The 24,830-nt window shown below is 29.1% G+C and overlaps 1 protein-coding gene across 5 annotated transcripts in view; it reads left to right on the top strand.

Moving 5' to 3' along the window:
- The window catches only part of pde1ca (phosphodiesterase 1C, calmodulin-dependent a), a 106,663-nt gene that overhangs the window by 5,206 nt on the left and 76,627 nt on the right, over positions 1–24,830 (top strand). For 4 of the 5 annotated variants that reach the window (XM_051098266.1, XM_051098270.1, XM_051098269.1 and 1 more), the window contains exons 2-3: positions 2,751–2,801; positions 5,336–5,501. In XM_051098266.1, coding sequence (XP_050954223.1) covers positions 2,751–2,801; positions 5,336–5,501 — 217 coding nt within the window. Of the gene's footprint in view, positions 1–2,750; positions 2,802–5,335; positions 5,502–23,067; positions 23,425–24,830 lie in introns of those variants that run through there. The other variant, XM_051098271.1, reaches the window with a different exon arrangement.

The following is a 24,830-nucleotide window of genomic DNA, read 5'->3' as shown; positions in this document are numbered from 1 at the left end:
AAATGCTCATTTAAAATGAACTGAAAATATAAAGACAATATGAAATATTAATAAAAACTGTAATTGGAGTTTAATGTATTTTTAATGTAATAAAATTTTATTACTAATAAAGTAGATACATCACACTTTCATACATGTACATTTAACAATCAGAATCCTCATTTCTGCCTAAATTATTTCTGTATAATATAAATAGGCCTACTAACAGAAAAGATTGAACTAAATTAAGATATTTTTAATTGTAATAAAACTAATATATATAATGTAATAAAACTAATATCTAATATATTTTCAGCTTTATTACATTTAACACATTTTTTAAATAGATTTAATTTTGGTATAAATAGAAATGTTGCCATGGCATCACTAAAATAAGCTGAAGCACTAAAATTACTGGAAATTAATAAAAGCAAAATTGAAATACAAATTTTAAAAAAAGATAAAAATGACTAAAATGCTCATTTAAAATGAGCTGAAAATATAAAGACAATTTGAAATATTAATAAAACCTGTAATCGGAGTTTAATGTATTTTTAATGTAATAAAATTTTATTACTAATAAAGTAGATACATCACACTTTCATAAATGTACATTTAACAATCAGAATCCTCATTTCTGTCACGTTCGGTGTACGGAGAAAAGAGGTCAGGGTCCAAAATGCAGGGAAGGGAATTTAATATAACAAAACACAAAAGAACATTAACCAAAAGGCCAACACGGCACAACACGACTAGAATCAAGGATCAAAAATAAACCGAACAGAAACACACACGAAGACAATAGACAATGCAGACCTGAACAGGAGTGAGAAGTGAGAGTTCTTATACAATAGTCCAGAGTGTGAACAGCTGTGAGCGTAATCAGTGCAAATGACAAGACAGACGTGAACAATCAGGGGAGTGCAGTGCAAGGGGAACAGCGACCTCGAGAGGCTGAGGGAAGACCCACAGCCCCGATCATGACACATTTCTGCCTAAATTATTTCTGTATAATATAAATAGGCCTACTAACAGAAAAGACTGAACTAAATTAAGATATTTTTAATTGTAATAAAACTGAAAATATATTAGATTTTCATCTAATATATTTTCAGTTTTATTACAATTAACACAGTTTTTAAACAGATTTAATTTTGGTATAAATAGAAATGTTGCCATGGCATCACTAAAATAAGCCGAAGCACTAAATTTACTTAAAATAAATAAAAACAAAACTGAAATACAAATTTTAAAAAAGATAAAAATGACTAAAATACTCATTTAAAATTAACTCAAAATAAAAAGACAATTTGAAATATTAATAAAAACTGTAATTGGAGTTAATTTTAATGTATTAAAATTTTATTACTAATAAAGTAGTTACATTACACTCTCAGAAATGTAAATTTAACAATCAGAATCCTCATTTCTGCCTAAATTATTTCTGTATAATACAAATAGGCCTACTAACAGAAAAGATTGAACTAGATTAAGATATTTTTCGTTTTATTAGGATTATATATTTTTGTATATGTTCTTTAAACGTTTTAGATTTAATAAAATTTGTATTTATCCTCCTGTTTTAAATTTTTCTTTTGTTCTGAAGCTCGCACATCTGAGTCATTTGACAAACGATTCACGATTTGATTCAAATGAATCATTAACGACCAATCGCTAACGAATCAGACGCCACTAATCCGTCTCGTAGCTGCTAATTTGACGTTTCTGGAGGTCTGTAATCTCCTGTTTCGTTATTAGGGTTTCTAAACCTCTTGTGGATTCAGTAAACAGTGTTTCCTGCGGTCAATTTATTAATTGTAATTAGTTTAGTGTCGTTAGGTGGCCTGAAGGGGGAGCTGTCCGTTCAGTTTTTATGTCAGTGCGCCTCCTCAATGTAAACAAAACAGCTGCGTGTTGAGTCTTTAACCTCATACGGCTTCTTCTACTCATCCATCCTAAGGCTGTTTGACAATTTTATTGCTCAGAAGCTTAAAAGCCACAACAGAGTTTAACAAGGAGCCTTTTTCAGCAGAAACTCTTCATGTAAACACAGAAAAACCTCACGGTTGATGTCCCCTCAGCAGTTGACAGTGTTTAAACCAGAGCTGGATTTATGTCTGCATTTATGGGGAATGTAGGAGGACTGTGGTATCACACATGTGTGTCCCACATCTGTGACCTTGATTTTTGTGTTCACTATAAATCAAACAGTACGAAACTGCTTAGTTTTTCACTCTTCTGTTCTGTAGAGAACAATTTTGTTTCTCTTTCATAGCTTTAGAGATGATTTCAGTTATGTTTCATGTAAGTATCAAATCTTCGTTCAGTTGTTTATTCTAAAATAAGAGGTAAACTAAATATGATAGTAATTCTGAGTTCATTCCCATTCTCATATGCTTCTCATTGTGGATAAATGCCAAAATCCTAAAATGTTCCACCCTTGTATTGTGTAAATAAAAAAACATCTACTTTAACGTTGTTATATTACCATATCATTTGCATATTTCATGAGTGATATGCAAATGACACACTGAGTGAAGTGATTTATGCTTCATTTATTGCATGCATCAGGTGAACAGCATCAACAGCAACACTGATTTTCACATAAAGCCGAAAAGTAATTTTTGTACTTTCGTGACTGTTTCTGAAAAATCTGTCTGAGAGCAAACTTGAGATTTGTGGTGAGAAAAACAGTTTCTGGTGAGTCATCGTGATTGAAGAAAGGTCTGCATCACTCATCCAAATGTGTGTTTCGTTCTTTCTCTCCACAGTGGCGAATGAAACCGGAGAGAGCAGTGCAAGACCTCTGGCACGATTCGCACGTAAGTATGTGCTATCAAACACATGATTAAAACTTTGTTGTTGACTTCTGTTTTACTTTAGAAAGTTTCCTGCACAGTGAGGAAAAGGGTATGAGCGTGACACAATAAAGCTCACAGTCAAGTATGTGATAGTGACAAAAAATGTTACTGATGTTTTCTGGAGATTTGTTGATAATGATAATTAGGCAATATTTTGCTGAGAATGTTATTGTACTGGCATATCAACAGGTTTAGGCCTGCCATAGGCAGCTGACTCCCATAGCTTTTGATATTCTTCCTATTCTGTGCAGTGATTAGTTAACATGAAATTAACTTTTCAAATAAGTTTAAATTGCTTTTGCATTTTATGGGCATTTTTAGCTTTGTAAGGCCAGTTTTTCCTTTTTTTTGTGTCAAATTCTTAAATTCAAACAGTAATTTCAAATAGCAAGAACCTTGTGACCCTGGATCACAAAAACCCGCCATAAGTCGTGCAAGTCGGGTATATTTGTAGCAATAGCCAACAATACATTGTATAGGTCAAAATCAAAATTATAGATTTTTCCTTTATGCCAAAAATAATTAGGATATTAAGTAAAGGTCATGTTCCATGAAGATATTTTGTAAATTTCCTGCCATAAATATATCAAAACTTAATTTTTGATTAGTAATGTGCATCGCTAAGAACTTCATCTGGACAACTTTAAAGGTGATTTTCTCAATATTTAGATTTTTTATTTGTTTTTGCACCCTCAGATTCCAGATTTTCAAATATTTGTATCTCAGCCAAATATTGTTCTGTCCTAACAAACCATACTTTAATGGCAAGCTTTTTTTTTCTTATTTATTATTAGAATTTATGCACCTGAAGTGGGATTTAGATGCATTTACATAGACCGTTTAATGCAGGACTTGAATGCAAATTGATCTGCAGTTACAAATGCTTAAATAATGTTTTAAAAATAAAACGTGAAAAAACGTTTTTTGGGGAAAAAAGGGAAAATATACTTGCCTGCATGAGTGAGTCATTGAGTCATTCACTCCCACGTTTTATTTTTAAAACATTATTTATGTATTTGTAACTGCAGATCAATTTGCATTCAAGTCCTGCATTTAATTTGCATTCAAGTAAATATCACTTTCAGGTTTTATTTTTACAACATTATTTATGCATTTGTAACTGCAGATCAGTTTGCATTTAAGTCCTGCATTAAATGCTCTATGTAAATGCATCTAAATCCTACTTCAGATGAATAAATAATAATAATAAATAAGCATTCAGGACTTGAATGCAAATTGATCTGCAGTTACAAATGCATAAATAATGTTTTAAAAACAAAACAAGATAGTGATATTTAAAATGATTTTTGGAAAAAAAGGGAAAATGTACTTTTACATTTTTACATGTACTTTTACAAAAGGGAAAATGTAACTATTAATTAAGATATTAGCCTGTTTATTTTTAAAACATTATTTATGTATTTGTAACTGCAGATCAATTTGCATTCAAGTCCTGCATTAAATTTGCATTCAAGTAAATATCGCTTTCACGTTTTATTTGTAAAACATTATTTATGCATTTGTAAATGCAGATCAATTTGCTTTAAAGTCCTGCATTAAACGGTAATGTAAATGCATCTAAATCCTACTTCAGATGCATAAATAATAATAATAATAAATAAGAATTAATAAGCATTCAGGACTTGAATGCACATTGATCTGCAGTTACAAATGCATAAATAATGTTTTAAAAATAAAACATGATAGTGATATTTAAAATGATTTTTGGGAAAAAAAAAGGGAAAATATACTTAAAATGTAAACATAAAATTGCCAGTAGATGGTGGCAAATCACTGCACGAGTGAGTCATTGTGTCATTCACTCTCACATTTTATTTTAAGGAGATGTACGAGGACTATTAATTAAGATATTAGCCTAATATTTCACCTACCTGACTGGAAATGATAAAAGCAAACACAAATGTTGTCAAAATTCTTACCCTGGAAATCCTGGTTCAATTTGGCCAAACACAAACGCCTTTTGTTCCTCAGTCAGTTTTTGCACTCTACTCCTTGATTTGTTATAACTTTTGGCAGTCTATAATTCTCCAAATGTTTTTCCCGGTCCAAAAGATTAGTACAGCCCAAAACATGACAATAATTGACCATTTTCAGCAGCAATAATGAGCCAGATTTGCAGGTTCTGTTTGGTTCAGTGGCATTGTTTACATTCAGTGCTGCCGATATGGCTGTGAGTGGTGTTTGAAATCAATCAGGTTGTCTCTGTGCCATCTAAAAGTACGCAACCTGCATCCTGCCATATTTGCTCATGGGCGCTCAGATGTGGAAATATTTATTTAACCCAATCACTTGAGCATTAATATTATATGACTAACCAGCCAAACCTTCACCCCTTGACTGCCTGTTGCAAAACAGGAAACTAGCACAAATTGTTTCTCTTCCTTTGTCTTTCGATCTCATTTCTCTCTGTGCCCTGGTCTTGCATTCTGTCATCTACACCCCTCTGAGCTTTTGATCTCTGATTGTTGCATCAGGTTCCAAGTCCCAGAATGCTTTGTGGAACGCCATCACAGCAGGCATCGGGATCAAGGACAAGGACAAGCGGGGTATCCTGATTGACCCGCGGAGCCCGGAGGAGATTCTAGCTGATGACCTGCCCTCAGTCGACAGTCCTGATGCTATGGAGAAGACAGCCATCAGGTTCGGAAGGAATCAAACACTCACTCACACCTCGGGGCGAATTGATCAATCAGTATAGCCCGATATCGACTTTCGATCAATCAATGCTCATTTTGTGTTAACTGCTTTTGTGAAAAGTACTTTTCCTTTACCAGCTGTTATCTAAAAGCACTTTAGAAGCCGGTGAATGGTTTAGTGAAACCTTGTGAATGGTCATGCTCTGTTAGCAGGAATTATACAGCGATCATGTCACATAAAGTGCTTTGTGTGTGTGCTTTCCACTCATAAGCACAGCTGGCAGGCCTAGATAGGAATATTGATTTGTTTAGGAGCAATGGTGTCAAACCAACACTTCTATTTCAGATCACAGCAGGCGTCTCAGTATTGAAAGACCACATTCTCAAAAATGAAGGTTCCACCTGGAACCAAAACGCTTTTAGGTCACAAAACCATAGGAGAACCTTTTCAAACCCTGCTAAAAAGTTTTTACGTTCTAGTTATTTAGAAAACCTTCTGGTACTTTTAAGATCTAAATGTAAAATTCTGTCATTAATTACTCACCCTCATGTCGTTCCAAACCTGTAAGACCTTCGTTCATCTTTGTAACATAAATTAAGATACTTTTGATGAAATCCGAGTGCTTTCTGACCATGCATAGACAGCAATGCAACTGATACGTTCAAGGCTCAGAAAGGTAGTAACAAGGTTCATACAAAGTGCTTTAAGTACTTGAATATGACTTTTTGAATTTTAAGGCCTGGAAAACCCTTGAAAATACCAAGGTTCCTGAAGAGGTACTTCAAAAGTCTTTTCACACAACATTCATGCAATTTAAAAAACAAAATACTTTTTTGCTAGTAAAAAAAATAAACGTAATAAAACAAAAATAGCGAGCTAAGCCAGTAGTAGTGCTGACAATGTTGTGTAAACGTGAAGAGGCGAAAAGAGGAACAGATGAACCGAATCAACTGAGTAATTAGCACTGGAACCCGCTCCAAATGATTCAAACTTGTGACTTTGATCATTCATCTCAAGCAATTCACTAGCAAACAAAAAAACAGATCATATTAAAAGAGCCAGTCAGTTTTGGTTTTTGACATTGCTTGTAATGATTTAAAAAAAAAAGGAGGTAGTTATAGGTAAAACTGAGTTTTTTTAAACTCTGAATCAGTTAAAACATTGCATCGCGAAGTGATTCACTGTTTTAAAGTGCTCCAATTGGATTGTGTATTGTGAATCATTTGAATCAAATTGGGACTTCAGATCAGGTATCACAAATCATTTGATTTGGATCGGGACTTCAGAGCAGGTTAGCGAATCATTTGGTTTTGATCGGAACTTTGCATATCGGGAATCATTTAATTAAGATCGGAGCTTCGGAGCATGTATCGCAAATTTTATTTAGATTTGAAACTTTGGAGGAGGTTTGCTTCACATTGGAACTATGGAGCAGGGATCACGAATCATTTGATTTAGATTGAGACTTCCGTGCAGGTTCATGAATAATTTGATTCAGTTCGGGTCTTCAGAGCGCGTTTCTTGAATAATTTGTTTCAGATCAGGATTTTGGAGTGGTTTTGCAGATATTTTTTTCTGATTTTTTTTTTATCAAACAGTAGAAATCATCAAACCATTAAGGCAGTACAGTTACAAATCCCTTACCAATATTAACTGTAGTTATAATTTGAAAGAGAAGACATTTCTCTGATTGAAGAAAACCAAAAAAGTAGTGCTTGAAAAGTCCCTGAAAGTCCTGAAATTTCATTTTACAATATCTGTATGAAGCCTGTAGTAAGGACATTGTTAGAATAGTCCATGTGACATCAGTGGTTTAACCGTAATTTTCCAAAGTTGTTTAGTGAAACCATCAATGTAGATAAAGAACCTTTATTTTTGAGAACATATAGCAACTCAAGAACCCTATATGTGACACTGGACCACAAAACCAGTCATAAGGGTCCATTTTTGAAAGCCGAAAGCTGAATAAATAAGCTTTCTATTGATGTATGGCTTGTTGTGATATGACAGTGTTTGGCCGAGATACAACTATTTGAAAATCTGGAATCTGAGGGTGCAAAAAGCTCAAAATATTGAGAAAATCACCTTTAAAGTTGTCCAAATGAAGTTCTTAGCTATGCATTTTACTAATCAAAAATTAAGTTTTGATATATTTACAGTAGGAAATTTACAAAATATGTTCATGGAACATAATCTTTACTTAATATCCTAATGATTTTTGGCATAAAAGAAAAATCGATCATTTTGACCCATACAGTGTATTGTTGGCTATTGCTACAAATATACCTGTGCTACTTAGGAGTGGTTTTGTGGTCCAGGGCTGCATATAACAAATGTCTCTTGATAAGATGGTCTTACAGGTTATTTTTAAGAGAATATGTGCTCTGTCTGTCTTCAGATTGTGGTGTCATTCTTGAAAATCTTATTTTCTACAAAAAAAAAAAAAAAAAAGTGGTTTGGCTAGGGTGGCTAGTTGTGCTGCCATTTATACGGACTTTTGACATTTGTACGTAGTTAGAAGGCCATATTTTGAAATCTAAAGCATGAGTTATAATAGCAGTTCAGATTTTAAAAAGTAATTTATTTCTTTGATGGCAAAGGTAAATTTTTAGCAGCCATTACTTCACTGACACATGACTTCAGAAATCATTTATTATGCTAATTTGGTTCTCAATTAACATTTTTTGTTATTATCAGTGTTAAAAACAAAAAATTTTTTGGAAACTAGATTTTTTTTTTCAGGTTTTCAGCGTTTATTTGATTTTTTTTCTTGTAATAATGTAAAAGCTAAAAAAAATACATTAAATACTTAAAAAAAAAAAACTATTTTTCTGAAATATGCAAGATAAAGATTGCGTACGTGTGTCCAAACTTCAGAAAAACTATTTCTTGAGTAAAAAAAGTAATGTATTTAAAATACATTTATTTCATACTAAGTATAGTTTAAATCTATTAACATATTTACTGACATATTGTTTAAGACTTAAGACAGATAAAAATTATAATTAATCTGCACATTTACATTTCTTAATATTAAGCCTTAAATGTATTTTAATGTCATTATTGATGAGGTTTGTATGATGTTTGAATAATATTGATCTTTAAATGCAAGATATTTAAAGTGTACCTGAAATATACTTACAATAGTTCAACTTTAGCACAATTAAATATACTTCAGTATATCTTTAGTAGGACTTCAGCACTACTTTTGCACAATTAAAGTGCATTAAGCATTAAGTTGTTCCAATTAAGCAGACTTAAAGTTTCCCAATTTAGTATACCAAAAGTACAATTGCAGCCAGTTTTTATTAGATACATAAATATGTAAATGTATTTGAAGTATACCTAGAGTAAAATAAATGTATTTCAAATACGTTTTATTATATTTATTTTCATTAGGGACCATATTATTTTATTTTATTTTATTTTATTTTAGATAAATTATGTGCAGTATTTATTTTAAAAAAAGAAGGACATACATTTTTCAATGCCATAAACCCACTCCCACATCAATCCAGTAAACCATTCTAATCCATACCAACCCTAGTCTATCCCTAACAGATTTCACATGTACACCAGACACATAAATCCCGTCGTTGTGGCGTTCTGAAAGGAAACGACAGGACAATGAATGATGAAACCGTGTGATATTTGGACTCAGCTGTCTGCTGGTGCGACCGGCTGTGTTAAACAGGGAGACTCCAGTGGACTGTGATGTTCTGTATAGTGAGCGGCTCCTCATTAATCACCCTGTGTGAGGAAGGGAGGGGAGAACCGTATAGCATTAGTCCTGACGTCAGCAGCAGGCACCGTCTGCTATAAATATCCACTGTAAAACTGTGCTCCAGTGAATCCTTAATGTTCTATTAGTGTGTTATTGTGCACTTGGGCAGCTCGGGAGGGCACGTGCGGCAGGTTGGGTTATGGGTTGCAGGTGAGATGAGCATGGCATGATGGGATGACAGGATGTGGCATGCCAAAACCCGCCTGCTTGTTATCAGATGTCCCACAGGGGGAATTTAACCCTTCACCAGAGAGACAGAGGCGATGAACACAAAGAATGACCAAAATGAACAGTTAAAAATAGTTCTGTTCATAGTGGCCATGACTGCCATGCTCAAAAGCACAAGTAAACAATTCATGCACTATAGTATATTCTAAGTATATACTATATTATTTAAAAATTCAGTGAATTGTCATTCACTTATAATCTTGTCCTTTAGTTGAACTTGAGAACCATCTTTTGAGCAAGTCCTTTGAAATGAACCTGTTGATTAATGCTTTATTTATATGAAATGGATGTGCTATATTTTGGTTTAATAATGCATTTTATTTAATATTTTGGGGATTAATATTAGGGGATTTTTTTTTATCATATGGTATATTAAATTTATGTCATAATGATCCATTGTATTATACCACTAGACCTCAAAATGAAACTTCACAAAATGAAGTTTGATCTCTTTTTTTTTTTTAAACAAGACACTTTATGGATTTTTAAAGAAGACACTTTGCAGATTATTAATGTATTTTATGGTATATTAAATTTGTCATAACGACCCATTTATTACCTGTTAACCACTTTTTTTTCCCAGAAAAATTGTTTGACCTCTTCAAACTTTTATATTTAAATTTATAAACTTATTATTGTGAAAAATAAACACACAAAATATTTTTTTTTTTATCTTATGGTATATTAATTTTGTCATAATGACCCACTTTCCAAATTATTAAAGTGAAATCAAAATTTTATTATTAAATTTATAAACTACTTATTATGAAAAATACACAAAAATACTATTTAAACTATTTATTTAAATTTGGTATGAAATATATATGTTTCCAAAACATGTTACTTTAAATGAAATTAATGTACTATATTTCAGTTTGATAATGCATTTTATTTAATAATTTTTATAGTTAGATTTTGGTAAGATTTTGTTTGGGCGCAGTACAAAACGTTTCCCATTCATTTGCAATGCAGTCATTTTTGACCACAAACAGTACAATTGTGAATATTTTGTTCAGGATCATTTAACCTTTTTCAAATCATGTCCATGATTTTTGCATGTTGACCTAGCGTAACATTGCGATGAAGTAAAAAATGAATAAAATTTTTTGGGTAAAAAAAAAAATGAACAGCACCAGAGAGTTAAGTAAACAATCTGACTGATAAGATTCTTGGGTTACACTTATTGATTCAGTTATTTGGATGCAATAGTTTTTGAATGAATAGATAACCAGGAATATACTGCAAGAGTCGAATTTGCTTTTAATTTACTGGGTGAACTATTGATTTAGGAAGACGACACATTGAGACAATGGATTTTGTGGAACTGTGCAAGTTCTTGTGTGTGTTTAAGGCTGATGAGGTGCCTGTGCGCTTAATTAAAAGGGCAAGGAAAGTAATGCACCTTTGAGTGAGTGGTTGGAGAGGACCAGTCTGATCTTATGTTAAGCCGAGGTCTGTGTTTTTTTTTTTTTCTCCCCCCAGGGTAGGATATTAAGATTGGCAGGGCTGCTCTTCTATTAGTCTTATCTAGAAATTGTGTGACTAAAGAGGTGAACTGATTCAGCGTGACCCTCACAGATGAGTGTCAGCTGCATTTATTATTCTAATTTACTAAGAGGTGACTTTTACTCCATGACAGACACATTCACCTTTACGCAGCCTGTTGAGAAAAACTGCACATCCTGGACATTTCTCTGTGGCTTTAAAATAGCTTCTTAACTCTGGTTCTTTTTGACATTTATGTCATTTGTAAGCTCAGGCCTCATGAGCTTAGATTGTTTTTTCGTATAAATTTAAAGTTCAATTTATATTCCTGCTCCCAAACTTATGCCATTTGTGCTAGTAAATAAATAAACAAACGCATAAATAAATAAATAAATAATATTAAAAGATATGATATGGCATAACTGAGATGTTTTGAGAAGTTCTTTTCTCCACCAGACATAAATCTAGTACTTTCTGAAAGCAGTTGCTAAACATTCTAATTTGAATTTATTTTTTATTTTGTATTTTTTTTTTATTATCATTATTTAAATACTATTGGTTGTGAAACATTGGGCCATTTGAGCCAATAAATAAAAATGATAAAAAGTAATGCAAATTTGTTAATAAAAAATAAATACAAAACGATTAATTGAAAAGATTATTGACCGATTAATTAATTTTTTTTTAATTGAAATACTATTTGTTAAAAAATTGTGCCATTTGACCCAATAAATAAAAAATTAGTAATATTAATATAGAAAATAATTAAAAATAATAATTAAAACAAATAATAAAAATAAATAAAATTCTACTTTTTTTGCTAAACATTCTAATCTGAATTTGTAAAAATGTATTATTATATCTATTTTTTTATTTATTTAAATACTGTTGGTTAAAAATTGTGCCGTTCGAGCCAATAAATAAAAATGAGTAATAATAATATAGAAAATAATGAAAAATAATAATTTAAAAAATTATAAAAATAAATAAAATTCTACTTTTTTCTGGTAAACATTTTATTTTGAATTTGAAAAAATGTATTAAATTTTTTTTTTTTCCATATTTAAATACTATTGGTTAAAAATTGTGCCATTCGAGCCAATAACTAAAAATTAGTAATATTAATATAGAAAATAATAATAATAAAAAAGAAAGAAATACAATTCTACTTTTTGCCAAACATTCTAACCTGAATTTGTAAAAATGTATTATTATATATTTTTTTTATTTAAATACTATTAGTTAAAAATTGTGCCGTTCGAACCAATAAATAAAAATGAGTAATATTACTGTAGAAAATAATGAAAAATAATAATTTAAAAAAAATAATAAAAATAAATAAAATTCTACTTTTTTGTACTAAACATTTTAATTTGAATTTGTAAAAATGTATTATTATATTTTTTTCATTTAAATACTATTGGTTAAAAATTGTACCTTTTGAGCCAATAAATAAAATTAATAATATTAATATATTAAATGATATAAAGTAAAATATACTATTATATACTAATACTATACTAATATATTATATACTAATACTATGTAAAAAATTAATAAAAATAAATACAATTTAATCACTATCTGTAGATTTTCAGTTGCTTCGAAAAAAAGCAATTCCTAAACATTCTAATTTGATTGTATAAAATTGTATTAATTAATTTATTTAAGTACTATTGGTTAAAGAATGTGCCATTTTAGGCAATAAATAAAAATGAATAATATTAATATATAAAATAATGAAAAATAATATTTTTTGGTTATTAAAAAATAAATACAATTTTTCAAAACTTTTTTGAAGCCGATTAATTGAATAGGTTATTGAAAGATTAATTACTTATCAAAATAATGGTTAATTGCAACTCTTTCTTGTATATTTTCTCTTGCTTAGAAAATAGACCACAGTCATGTACCTATGCATCTTTCCATTCTAATGATGTTGTAGCATTCATTTCTCGCTCCATTGTTTTTTTCCCTCCCTCTCTTTTTCTCCTTCTTTCCTCTGGAGCAAATTCATGTGTAACACAGCAGGCTGAGGTTCATCTCCTCTGAATGAACTCATTACGACTGAGTTTGCAAGGCGCAGCAGGATTGTTTTGGGAGAGCGTCTGTCTCTCCTTACATCAGCTGTCCCCGATGCTTCTCCTGACTTATGGATGATTTGACCTTTGCACGCCTCCGATCTTTAGCCGGGGCTCGTGGGATCGTACGCAGGTGGACGTCCCATTCTCATCTCGCCCAAACTGAGAGTTTTCTTTCGATTATCGTTTCTCTTTTAGCCCCAGCTTTCTGCCGGCTCTCTGATAGGTCTGTAGCAGGCAGAGCTCATTTTAGTGGAGAAACCTAATTTTCCAGTTGAGCGCAGCCCCGTTGAGTAGAATGAACTGAGTGAATGAAAGCAAGATTGAGCAGGATCTTACAGGAATGCTGGGAAACACGACGGCTGGTGAACAGTATTCAGACTCGGGTGCCGGTCGGGCAACGATTTAGCCCAGCTGTGATTGGAGTTTAAAGCTTAGATGCAAATCTTTTAAATGTAGCATTAAAATATTTTACCTATTCAAATGCAGCAATTTGCAGATTGCCCACCAATTAAGTTTCAGCCCATTCATAGGCAGTTCATGTAGGGTGATTAATCACCTGTAAAAGATATCTGCATCCTTTCTTTCCCAAGCTTTGTTTATCCTGTCATTCTTGCACAAAGGGGACCCTGGAGAGTATTTGTTTTCTCTGACCTACAAATCTCAAAGAGCAGAGGCTGTCATGTTTAGGGAGCTTGTTACTCAATATGAGTGTCTCCCTCCCCCTCCCCCCCCAATAAGTCACCTGACCTGCCCGGTGGAGACCCTACTGTGAGCTGACGGGATTAAAAACTCAATAATTCATGCACTGACTGGATGTTAATTAGCTTGTCCAGTCCGGCTTTGTATTTGTGTCGTTTAGCTCTATGGTGCCCTTGAGTTTAAGGGAGAGTAGAACTATCACTAGACATCAAGTTGTTATTGATGTGTACTGTATGTACTGTATAACACAGTAGTTTAAGAATGTCACTTTATATATATAATTTATGTAAAATATATTTTATATAAAATATATATAATAGAGAATTACAATAAAACAATATTAGCATATTTCATATATATATATATACAAAACCTATATATATATAAAATATATATATATATACACACACACACACACACACACACACACACATACATATAAATATATGTATATATATATATTCTTAATAATAACAAATATTCATTTAAATATTAATACAAATTTTAATTTTTTTTTAATAACTATATATATATAATTTAGAAATTATAATATATTATAAAATTGTATTATTATTTGAAAGATCTCGTTACACAATGTTAATGTATATGTATATATAATTACATTATATGAGTACACATATTAATATTCATAAACATTTTATAATATGTAATTTTATCAAAATATGGAGGGAAAAAAATATATAATGACAAATCTTAATTTAAATGTTAATATAAATTTAAAAGAATATTTGTTATTATTAACTAATATATATATATATATATATATATATATATACATATATAAATTAGGAAATAATATTATACATTAATATTTATAAACATTTTATAATATATACATAGTTTTATCAAAAAATAATGACAAATATTAATTTAGATGTTAATATAAATTTAAATGAATATTTTTTATTAACATATCTATATCTATCTATCTATATATATATATATATATATGAAATATTATATAATTTTAAATGTTATAATGTATTTTATATATAATTATATATGTAATATGTTTAATTTTTATATTATTATTATTATTATTATTATTATATTTATTATGTACTTATATATATATATATATATATATATATAAAGAAAAAGCTATATATATGTATATAATTAAGAAAAAGACATATTTTATATAATTTTATAATATATTTTATATTTCTACACACTATGTATATAATTACGTTATATAACATTATATAACTTATTTACTCATATTAATACGTATAAGCATTTTAAAATATGTACATTTTATGTAAGTTATTTAATTTTATTCATGAAAAATGTAATGTAAAATAAAACATACACGCGCACACACACACACACACACACACATATTTAAGTTCAATTAATATATAAATTCATGTTTGGTCAAATATGAATGTAAATGAAGTATTATATATAGTAATTACTATTTAAATTTATGTTTGGTCGAATATTAATTAAATATATATATACCTCAAATATATATCATGAATATTTTAGAGTGTGTACAGACTGTGTGTACAGACTTCCTGATATTTGACAGTTATGGAGAAATACTGTAGCTCAACCTGTCCGGATGGTAGCAGGGATATGGATATTCCCTCGTGAAATTCGTTACTTGCTTTTAGTCACAGAACAATTTGAATTATTTTTTAATGAATAGGGAATATTCCGGTAGGTCATCAATCTACACAGTCAGACCAATGACTGCATGATTAGATATGCCAGCAATGTTAATTAATAATGCAGATAAATTTCATTTCTTTTGTGCTTTCTCTCTCTCCATCTCCCTTCATTCTTATTAATACAATTATATTCTTGCTCAAGGAATTAAGTGAATGCAGTGATGAAATCGATAAGTTTTAATTACAGAATTCTTACCATGTTGAACAATAAATGGCACTGATAGTACGGTTATGGTCAGGCTGATCTCTTCCCTGTAGTTCCACCCACTCCAGCTTGTTGAAGAACACACCGCATGTTTATCTCCCCTCAGAGGTTTTCATTTTTGTTATCTGTTAAATATTCATGTCTGTTGCTTTCTACCTGCATATTTGTTTTGGGAAGGTCAGATTTGAATAATTCGGTGCAGTCATGCTTTTTGCTTGATTTGCTCAACAACACTGATTTTAAAATGTGCAAACTCTTGCTCACTCCAGCCCACGACATACAAATGTTAAAACACCCCTAGCACCACATACTTTAGGAAATTGTAGTTTCTATCCTAAACCTTAAAGGAATCGCTCAATCAGAAATGAACAGTCTGTCAATATTTACTCACCCTCTTGTTGTTTAAAATCTGTGAGCTGTTATTTGTTACATAGAACACAAAAGAGTTTTTGAAGCTCTGCAATTCAGTCAAAAGGAGCTGTCAAGCTCACAAAATTATAGACAAACATCAAAAACCATAAAAGCATCATGAAAGAAGTATGTGATTTGTGCACTTAGTTATTTCTAAAGTTTTTCAAGGGTTTTTTTGAGGAACTGACCAAAATTTAAGCCATTATTATATCGTAATGAGAGATTGGAAATAAAGTGGTATCAGTTGTTGACTGATAGTTTTTGTCTTTTCTTTTTCCTTTTTTTTACTAAAAATAATAATAATAATTATTATTATTTTATTTTTATCATTTTTTAATTTATTAGTTGATACTGAATAGCTATTATATATATATATATATATATATATATATATATATATATATATATATATATATAATTTTTTTTTATGTACATTGTAATGTTCTAAAGCTTAAATTCACTTGAAAAATGAATGATTATATATATATATTTGTTTTATTATTTGTGCATTATTTATTTATTGTTCTATTTTATTCTTTTTATTTCATTATTTTATTTTATTTTAATAGTGTTCTATTTTTATTGTAATATATATATTTTGGAAAATTTTTGAGAAACTGACCAAAATTTAAGCCATTATTATATCATTATTAGAGATATTGGTATATATTGAAATATATTGGTATCAGTTGTTGGCTGATAGTTTTTTTTATTTTCTTTTTTCTTTTTTTACTAAAAATATTTATTTTTACTTTACTTTTACTTTTACTTAAAATACTTATTATTATTATTATTTTATTATTATCATTTTTTAATTGATTAGTTGATACTGAATATTTATTATTATTAATATATATATATGTACATTGTAATGTTCTAAAGCTTAAATTCACTTAAAAAATGAATGATTATATATATATATATATATATATATATATATTTGTTTTATTCTTTTTTTGTTCTTTTCTTTTCTTTTCTTTTATTTTAATAGTGTTCTATTTTTATTGTAAAGTATATCCTGCAATCAATAATTATAGTGTATGATGATTGTAATAAGCAAAATGATGAGTAAAGTTGAGTAAATGTGACCCTGGACCACAAAACCAGTCATAAAGGTCAATTTTTTACATACATCAAAATACAATACATCAATAAAATGATTTTAATGTATTATAATGATTTTATATTTTTGGCTATTGCTAAAAATATACCTATGCTACTTAAGACTGCTTTTGTGGTCCAGGGTCACAAATAATGCCAGAATATTCATTTCTGAATGAAATACTCTCTTTTAAAAATTGCTGTGAGAGTTTGTGCTGAGCTAGATATTCACACAAAAAAAGAACACGGCGGGTTTGAGCTTTTATGATGAACAGTTTTAATACGGTTCAACATTACAGCTTGGTTCATTGCTCTGTCTAGAACACTAAGCGTGAGTTCACAGTGTGATTTCAGTTTTAATGCTTACATCTGCCATTATCTGTTTTGTTCATGGTCTTAGGAAGTGTTTTGATTTGCACAGTTTTTCTTTGTGAATGTGCACCGAGAATGGAATAATGCTGTAGTATTTGTTAGTTCTGGCTACAACTTAACACTGATTATAATCATTGTTGAATTGTTTGTTATTAATACTGTATGTGGTTGTGAATCTCCTTTGTCAAACGGAAGAACTAAGAGGATCATCCAGACGTGTCACATTAAACCTGCACTTAAGTTCCCTCTTGGCATGCTGTACAAATAGCTTTAGCCTTAACAGATAATTACTGTAATTATGAGTTGTAGGGAAAATAGTTTCTTAAAATGTCAACCAGTTGTGTTTCTATCAGAGATTTAAAGAACACCCGGGTATTAAGACTTGTATGGCTTAATATAATGTAAATAATGTCTCTTACTGAAATATTCAGTAGACAACCTATGAAAGATTTACATAGTTTAAAAAATCCACTTTGTTTTATGCACAGATATGCATTTGATTCATGTGCACACACATTTTTTGTATATTCTTGACATACAGAAACAAAAGTGTTTCTTACATTTATATTCTACTGTAGGATAAATCAGTATCTCTAGGCATTCTGTCATCTAAAATAGTAAAAAAAAAAAAAAAAAGTTACAGTAATGCACTTTGAGAAAATCTGTGAGAAAAGTGTTTATAAATATTGAAATAGAAATATTCAGTGTTTTATATATGCAACTTTCACATTTTTTTAAAAAATATAACTATAAAATGTAAATGTTACATGTTAACCAGGGTTGTTATTGTTAAATAAACTATTAAAAACATTTTTGTTAATTGAAATAAAGATTAAATTAATATAAATATTAGATGAAAAACTCAAACTACTACTTCAGTAGCAAAGTTGAAGCACTAAAATTAGTGGAAAAAAATTAAACTAAAATTTAAACAAAATAATAACAGTAATAATAATAAAATGACTAATATAGAAAATAATAATTTGTATAAAAAATACAAATAATAAACTTAAATAGTAATATATATATATATATATATATATATATATATATATATATATATATATTATTATTATTATTATTATTATTATTATTATTATTTTTTCTATATTTTTTATTTTATTTTATTTTAGATATATTATACTTAATACTAAATAGCACTAGTGTTAATGTATAGAATATGGTGGACCAAACCTGCAGAAATAAAAAATATATATATTTAAAATAAATATGTAGATAAATGAAAGTAATAACAGGAAAAAAATAAAGAAATAATGACTTGATAAAAAAATGAATATAGTTCATTTGTAGTAAAAATTAATCCTGTATTTATTTTTATTACCTTTAACAAATATAGTTCATTTTATAAAATGTTATCCTGTAATTATTTTTTTTTTTTTACCTTTTTTCCTTACATATTATTTTCTGTATTTATGTTTACATTTATTTTTAGTATTTTTAACTTATTCTTTCATTTTATTTAGTATTTATTTAATTTATTTATGTTTTTATTTGTTCATTTTTTTATGTATTTATGCATGCATTTATTTTTTAATATTTATTTTCAAAATATGTATGCATATTTATTTATTCATTTATTTTAGTGCTGGGTAACAATTAATCGTGATTAATCACATTCAAAATAAAAGTTTTTGTACATAATATATGTGTGTGTGCTGTGTATATTTATTATGTATATATATGTAAATACACACACATGCATGTATATATGTAAGAAAAATGTTATGTTTATATATTAAATATATTTATATATAATATAAATTCTATGAATATAAATATATGCATGTAAATATTTTCAAAATATATACTGTATGTGTGTGTCTTTATATATACATAATAAATATACACAGTACACAAACATATATTATGTACACAAAAACACTAATTTACTTCTTTTTACTTTTCCGTGTAGAACATGGAAATGAGGGAGGCGGTCCTTGCAGACCTCTGGTGAATCATTGGTTTTATTTAATTACATTTTAAATTTTAAATTAAATTTTTACATTTTATTTGTGACGTCTTACATTTTCAAACCGTTTGTTTGAAAATGCATTCTTGTTTGGTTTTCATGGTAATTGCAGTACTGTTAATTTTGAAGGATCAGTAGAAATTATTATTGTTAGTGGTAATCAAAAGCATCCATGGGCTTTTTGCGATTCAGTAGTGCACATTATTCCAACCCTGATTTTATTTACAAAAATAAAATATGCCGGGAACCCCAACATACTTCTCATCACACGTTTATCTGCATGACTGTAACGCTTTACTATATTGCCAAACATAATAAACACACTGTGTACTGAATGTGTTGTAGGGTTTGCTCTAGAGCGTTGAGTTGTTTAGGAGTATTTGCCTCAGGTCTGCAGGTGTTAATGGAATTATTCACAGCTCTGGACTGATCTTATTTCAGCCGATTCCCTGTGATCACCAAATACGGTATTACCACAGAATCCTACGATGAATTCATTGCTCATCATCTTGGTCACACTTCTCAACAGCTCTTCCAACTGCACCTTTCCCCTCTCATCCATCTCTCAACACCTGCTATTTCTCACCTGATGGCCTTTCGAGTCTTGTTCGGTCTTATCCTCATTGATTTGAGTCATGCTGGTCAATATAGCTCACTGCACACTGCCTGTAGCTCAAAACAAGAAAGCGCTATCATCTTAATTATTAATTTGCCACATCTGCATCAAAGAGGAACGCAAACAGAGCAGATGTGCTGTTGAGCGTCTCATGCTAATGGAGCGTGGTCAACCGTCATCAAAACGACTCCGTCTAATGGTGCTTTAGTCTAAAGCTCAGTCGGATGTTGATGCTGTCTTGATTTGACTGCGTGGGTTGTGGCGTCCTCCCTCTGCTGTGCCAGCCATTGTGTTTTCATTTGTTGTTATGATGATATAATTTGTATTTTCACGTCAAGCCGTAGCTGTTCTTCAGTCAGAGATACAATCTCTGTACTAGCCATCTGCTGTTTTGTTTCAGGTTTCATGCACGGTGACGTTTATGAACCATCAGTTTATGTTTAATGACAGTGGGAATTTAATTTTATATTTCTTACTGGTACAGTATGGTTTTATACAGAATGTGCTGTGGGTTCACTGTATTTTGGGGTATTTTAATCGTAAGGGTGAAGGGTCAAAAGTACATTATATTATTGAAATAAAATGGGGAGTAATTACATGTTATGAGTACATGGTGCATATACTGTAAAAGCAAATTTTTAGTTATTTGTACCTCAAAACACGTTTAATTTTTTCACTTTTCACAACACATCACTTTTGTTTATTCATTTTAATGCTTGGTTACTGTATTCAGTTTCACTTTTTTATTTTTGGTGCATATATAGTTAAACTATTTGGCATTTTTTGGTAGTAAAAGTACATTATTCTATTAAAACTGTGGTTACAATTATTTTATACAATTATTATTTATCAATTTATTATATAATTCGTTTTTTACAAAATTATTTAATTACATTTTTTGAAATTGTTTCTATCTATCTATCTATCTATCTATCTATCTATATATATATATATATATATATATGTGTGTGTGTGTGTGTGTGTGTGTGTGTGTGTGTGTATTTATTTTAATGCTTGCTTACTATATTCAGGAGGATTCTTTTTTTATTTTTGGTGCATATATGGTATTTCAACTTGTTTAAATGTTATGAATTTAAGTATTACTGTAAATATTTTCTTTTTTTATTGTAAGTATTTAAAAGATATATTTTAAGTATTTATTTATACCTAATCTGACCCAAACCCCCCAACTTTATATATAACTACTTTTATATATTTATGTGTTCAGGTTGATTACCTTATTTGTGGTGCATATATGGTATTTAAACTCATTTACTCATTTAAATTTGATATTTTAATTATTACTGTACATATTTTAATTTATTTGGCACTTTTTGGTAGTATAAGTTATTCTATTAAAACTGTGGTTACAATTATTCATAAAATAATTTTTTATAATTTTTTTAAGTCTTTTTTTTTTAATAATTATTTATTTAGAAATATTTAGTTTAAAAATTGTGTGTGTGTATATATATATATATATATATATATATATATATATATATATATATATATTATTTTATTTTGTTTTTTTTAATATATACATGTCATATATATATTTATTTTAATGCTTACTGTATTCAGGATGATTCACTTTTTTATTTTTGGTGCATATGTGGTATTTAAACTTGTTTAAATGTTATATAGTTTAAGTATTACTATATATATTTTCTTTTTTTTATTGTAAGTATTTAAATGTTTAAGGCTTTAAATTCTAAGTATTTATTTGTACCTAATCTGACCTAAATCCCCCAAAAATAATTTTTTTATTGTCGTTCCTTTCACTCTCAGTTATACTTTTGTGTAACTTTTGTGTAAAAATATAAACTATTTAACTAATATATATTTATTTATTTTTGGTGCATATATGGTATTTAAACTTTTTCAAGTGTTATATAAGTAGTACTATACATATTTTAATTTAATATTAAATATTAAATATTAATTTAATATTTAATTTATTTAGCACTTTTTGGTAGTATAAGTATGTTATAGTATTAAGACTGTGGTTACAATTATTTCTAAAATTATTTTTATACATTAAGCATTAAAATAAATATATATATAAAAAAATATATATATGTATATATGTATGTAAATTATTTATATATATATATATATATATTTTTTTTTACACTATATTCATAACTTTAAAATCAGCATGATATTGTATTTGCAGCCCATTTCATTTAACGCATTTTGAAGTGAAACAGGATATTCAGCAAAAAATGACTTGATTTTATCCATCTGAAATTGATTCAAGGGTGAAAAGTCATAATTTTTGATCCAGGTGGTTGGAGAGGAGGTTGAAAATACAACTGGATGACATCCAACAGCTGAAACGGAAATTGCTTTGAGAGACAACAGGCTTTTGATGTTTACCATTGTACCTTTTGCAATAAGACAGGAATATCTATTATGTGATTTCACATTGGCTTTCAAAAATGCATTACAACACACCATTACACAACATAACCAATGACATTTAGCATTTATAGTGTGTTTTAATGCATTATACACTTATTTAAGGTAGTATTGTAAGTGTTTATTCAGAAAAATACTACCTTTTTCTTCCTGTCATAGCTTCTTTATATCTCTCAGACACTTCATTTATACTCTAGAGACATCCTTTCCTCCAGACCCGCCTCTTTTAACTTCTTCTTATCTCGAATTTGTTTTTTCCCTCCTGTCTCTCCACTCACCCCAGAGAGTGCAGCGGTCCATGCTTCCATAGCAGTGGTTTTATTCTCCATTTGCGTGGCTGTATGAAGCCGAGACTCTGATACAGAGATCAACAGCAGTTGTTTAATCCCCTCCCCTCCTCCTCCTCCTCCTCCTCCTCTCCTCTTCCTCTCCACTGCCTTATATTCATGAGGGGGAGAGAGAGAGAGCGGCCCCCTGCAGTGCTGCCATACGCGCTCCTCTCTGTACACCTGACCAGAGCTGGTGACACAAGCCCACAACCACAGAGAGAGAGAGAGAGTGAGAGAAAGAGAGAGAGAAACAGGATGAGGGACGTGCTACAGCTGTCTCTGTGACAGACTCGGCGTCTGCTGCTGCTGCTGCTGACGATTGCTCTACAAACTGCCTCTGCGTCCGTGCTGGCCAGATACAAACTCGTTCATGTCGTTTTGCCTGGTCGACTTTTTTGACATGGAGTCGCCCACCAAAGAGATTGAGGATTTCGAGAACAACTCTCTGAAGTACCTACAACCGGATCAGATTGAGAAGATCTGGCTCAGACTGCGAGGACTGTGAGTTGAGTTTTATACTTTCTGTCTCTGTGCATGATTGAGCAACATGTATGTGGATTTGAATGGTATTAAAGAGCAAAAAAAAAAAAAATAGCACAATAATAATAGTAATGTTTAATAGAAATATGAAGTGTGAAAGTGCAAAAAATCATGTTTTTGTTATTAATTGTATTTCATTATTTTTTAAACTATTTGAAATTAAGTTTAACAAATTTAAATTAAAATTTTACATTTAATTTAAGTATTAATAAAAGTAACCTGAAAGAAAAAATACACATTATGAATAGTAAAAGCATATAATTTGAATATTAAATATGATTATTGTAATTCATAGAAATTGCTAATAAATTACGAATTAATTGAAAGTACTGCTGTGAGATAAATTGATTAAAAATATGGATTATATAAATAATGTCAAATAAACTATCATTTTCACATATGAATAAGAATTAAATACACTACAAAGTGTAAAATAACAGTAACACAGAACAAGAATCTTACATTACACAATAGCAAATAAATAATATATTATTTTAATTAACAAAAATGCTAATGATTTACAGTTGTAAGAAAATTAATTATTTACATTTTAAAAATGAAGTAAATTAAATAAGAATATAATACACTACAGAGTGTAAAAATGTAAAGAATATAATAATTTATTACAAATTGCTCAAAATAAAGATAATATTTCATAGCAGTATGAAGTATAAAAGTGCACAAAATTAATATTTTAACAAAAATAAATAATTGTGCGGATTATAAAAATAACAGAACAAGAGTCTTACATTACACAATAAATTAAATAAGAATACACTACATAGTGTAAAACTAAATATCTTTATATTCATAGCAATATAAAGTAGAAAAGTGCATCAAATTAATATTTTAACAAATAAAATGTAGAAAGTTGAAAATTAAATATTATTTAATTTAATTTGATTATTTTAATTAATAAAAATGCTAGTGCATTACAGTTGTAAGAAAACAAATTAATTAAAATTTTAAGAATTAAATAAGTTAAATAAGAATATAATACACTACGAAGTGTAAAAATATAAAGAATATAATAATTTATCACGAATTACACAATATAATGGTAATACCTTATGCCAATATGAAGTATAAAAGAGAATAAAATTAATATTTTTTATTAATCCAAAATAAATAATTGTGTGAGTAACTGAATCATAATAAAAGTAACAGAAGAAGTATCTTCATTGCAAAATAGCAAATAATTACAAATTTAAATATGATAGTTTTAATTAATAAAAATGCTAATGAATTACAGTTGGAAGAAAATAAGTTTTAATTTAAATTTTATGAATTAAGTAAATTAAATAAGAATATAATACACTACGAAGTGTAAAAATATAAAGAATATAATAATTACACAAATTACACAA

The sequence above is a fragment of the Labeo rohita genome, chromosome 24 (genome assembly GCF_022985175.1).
Source record: "Labeo rohita strain BAU-BD-2019 chromosome 24, IGBB_LRoh.1.0, whole genome shotgun sequence".
In the NCBI taxonomy this organism is placed as follows: domain Eukaryota; kingdom Metazoa; phylum Chordata; class Actinopteri; order Cypriniformes; family Cyprinidae; genus Labeo; species Labeo rohita.
This window is presented reverse-complemented; position numbering and strand designations above follow the sequence as displayed.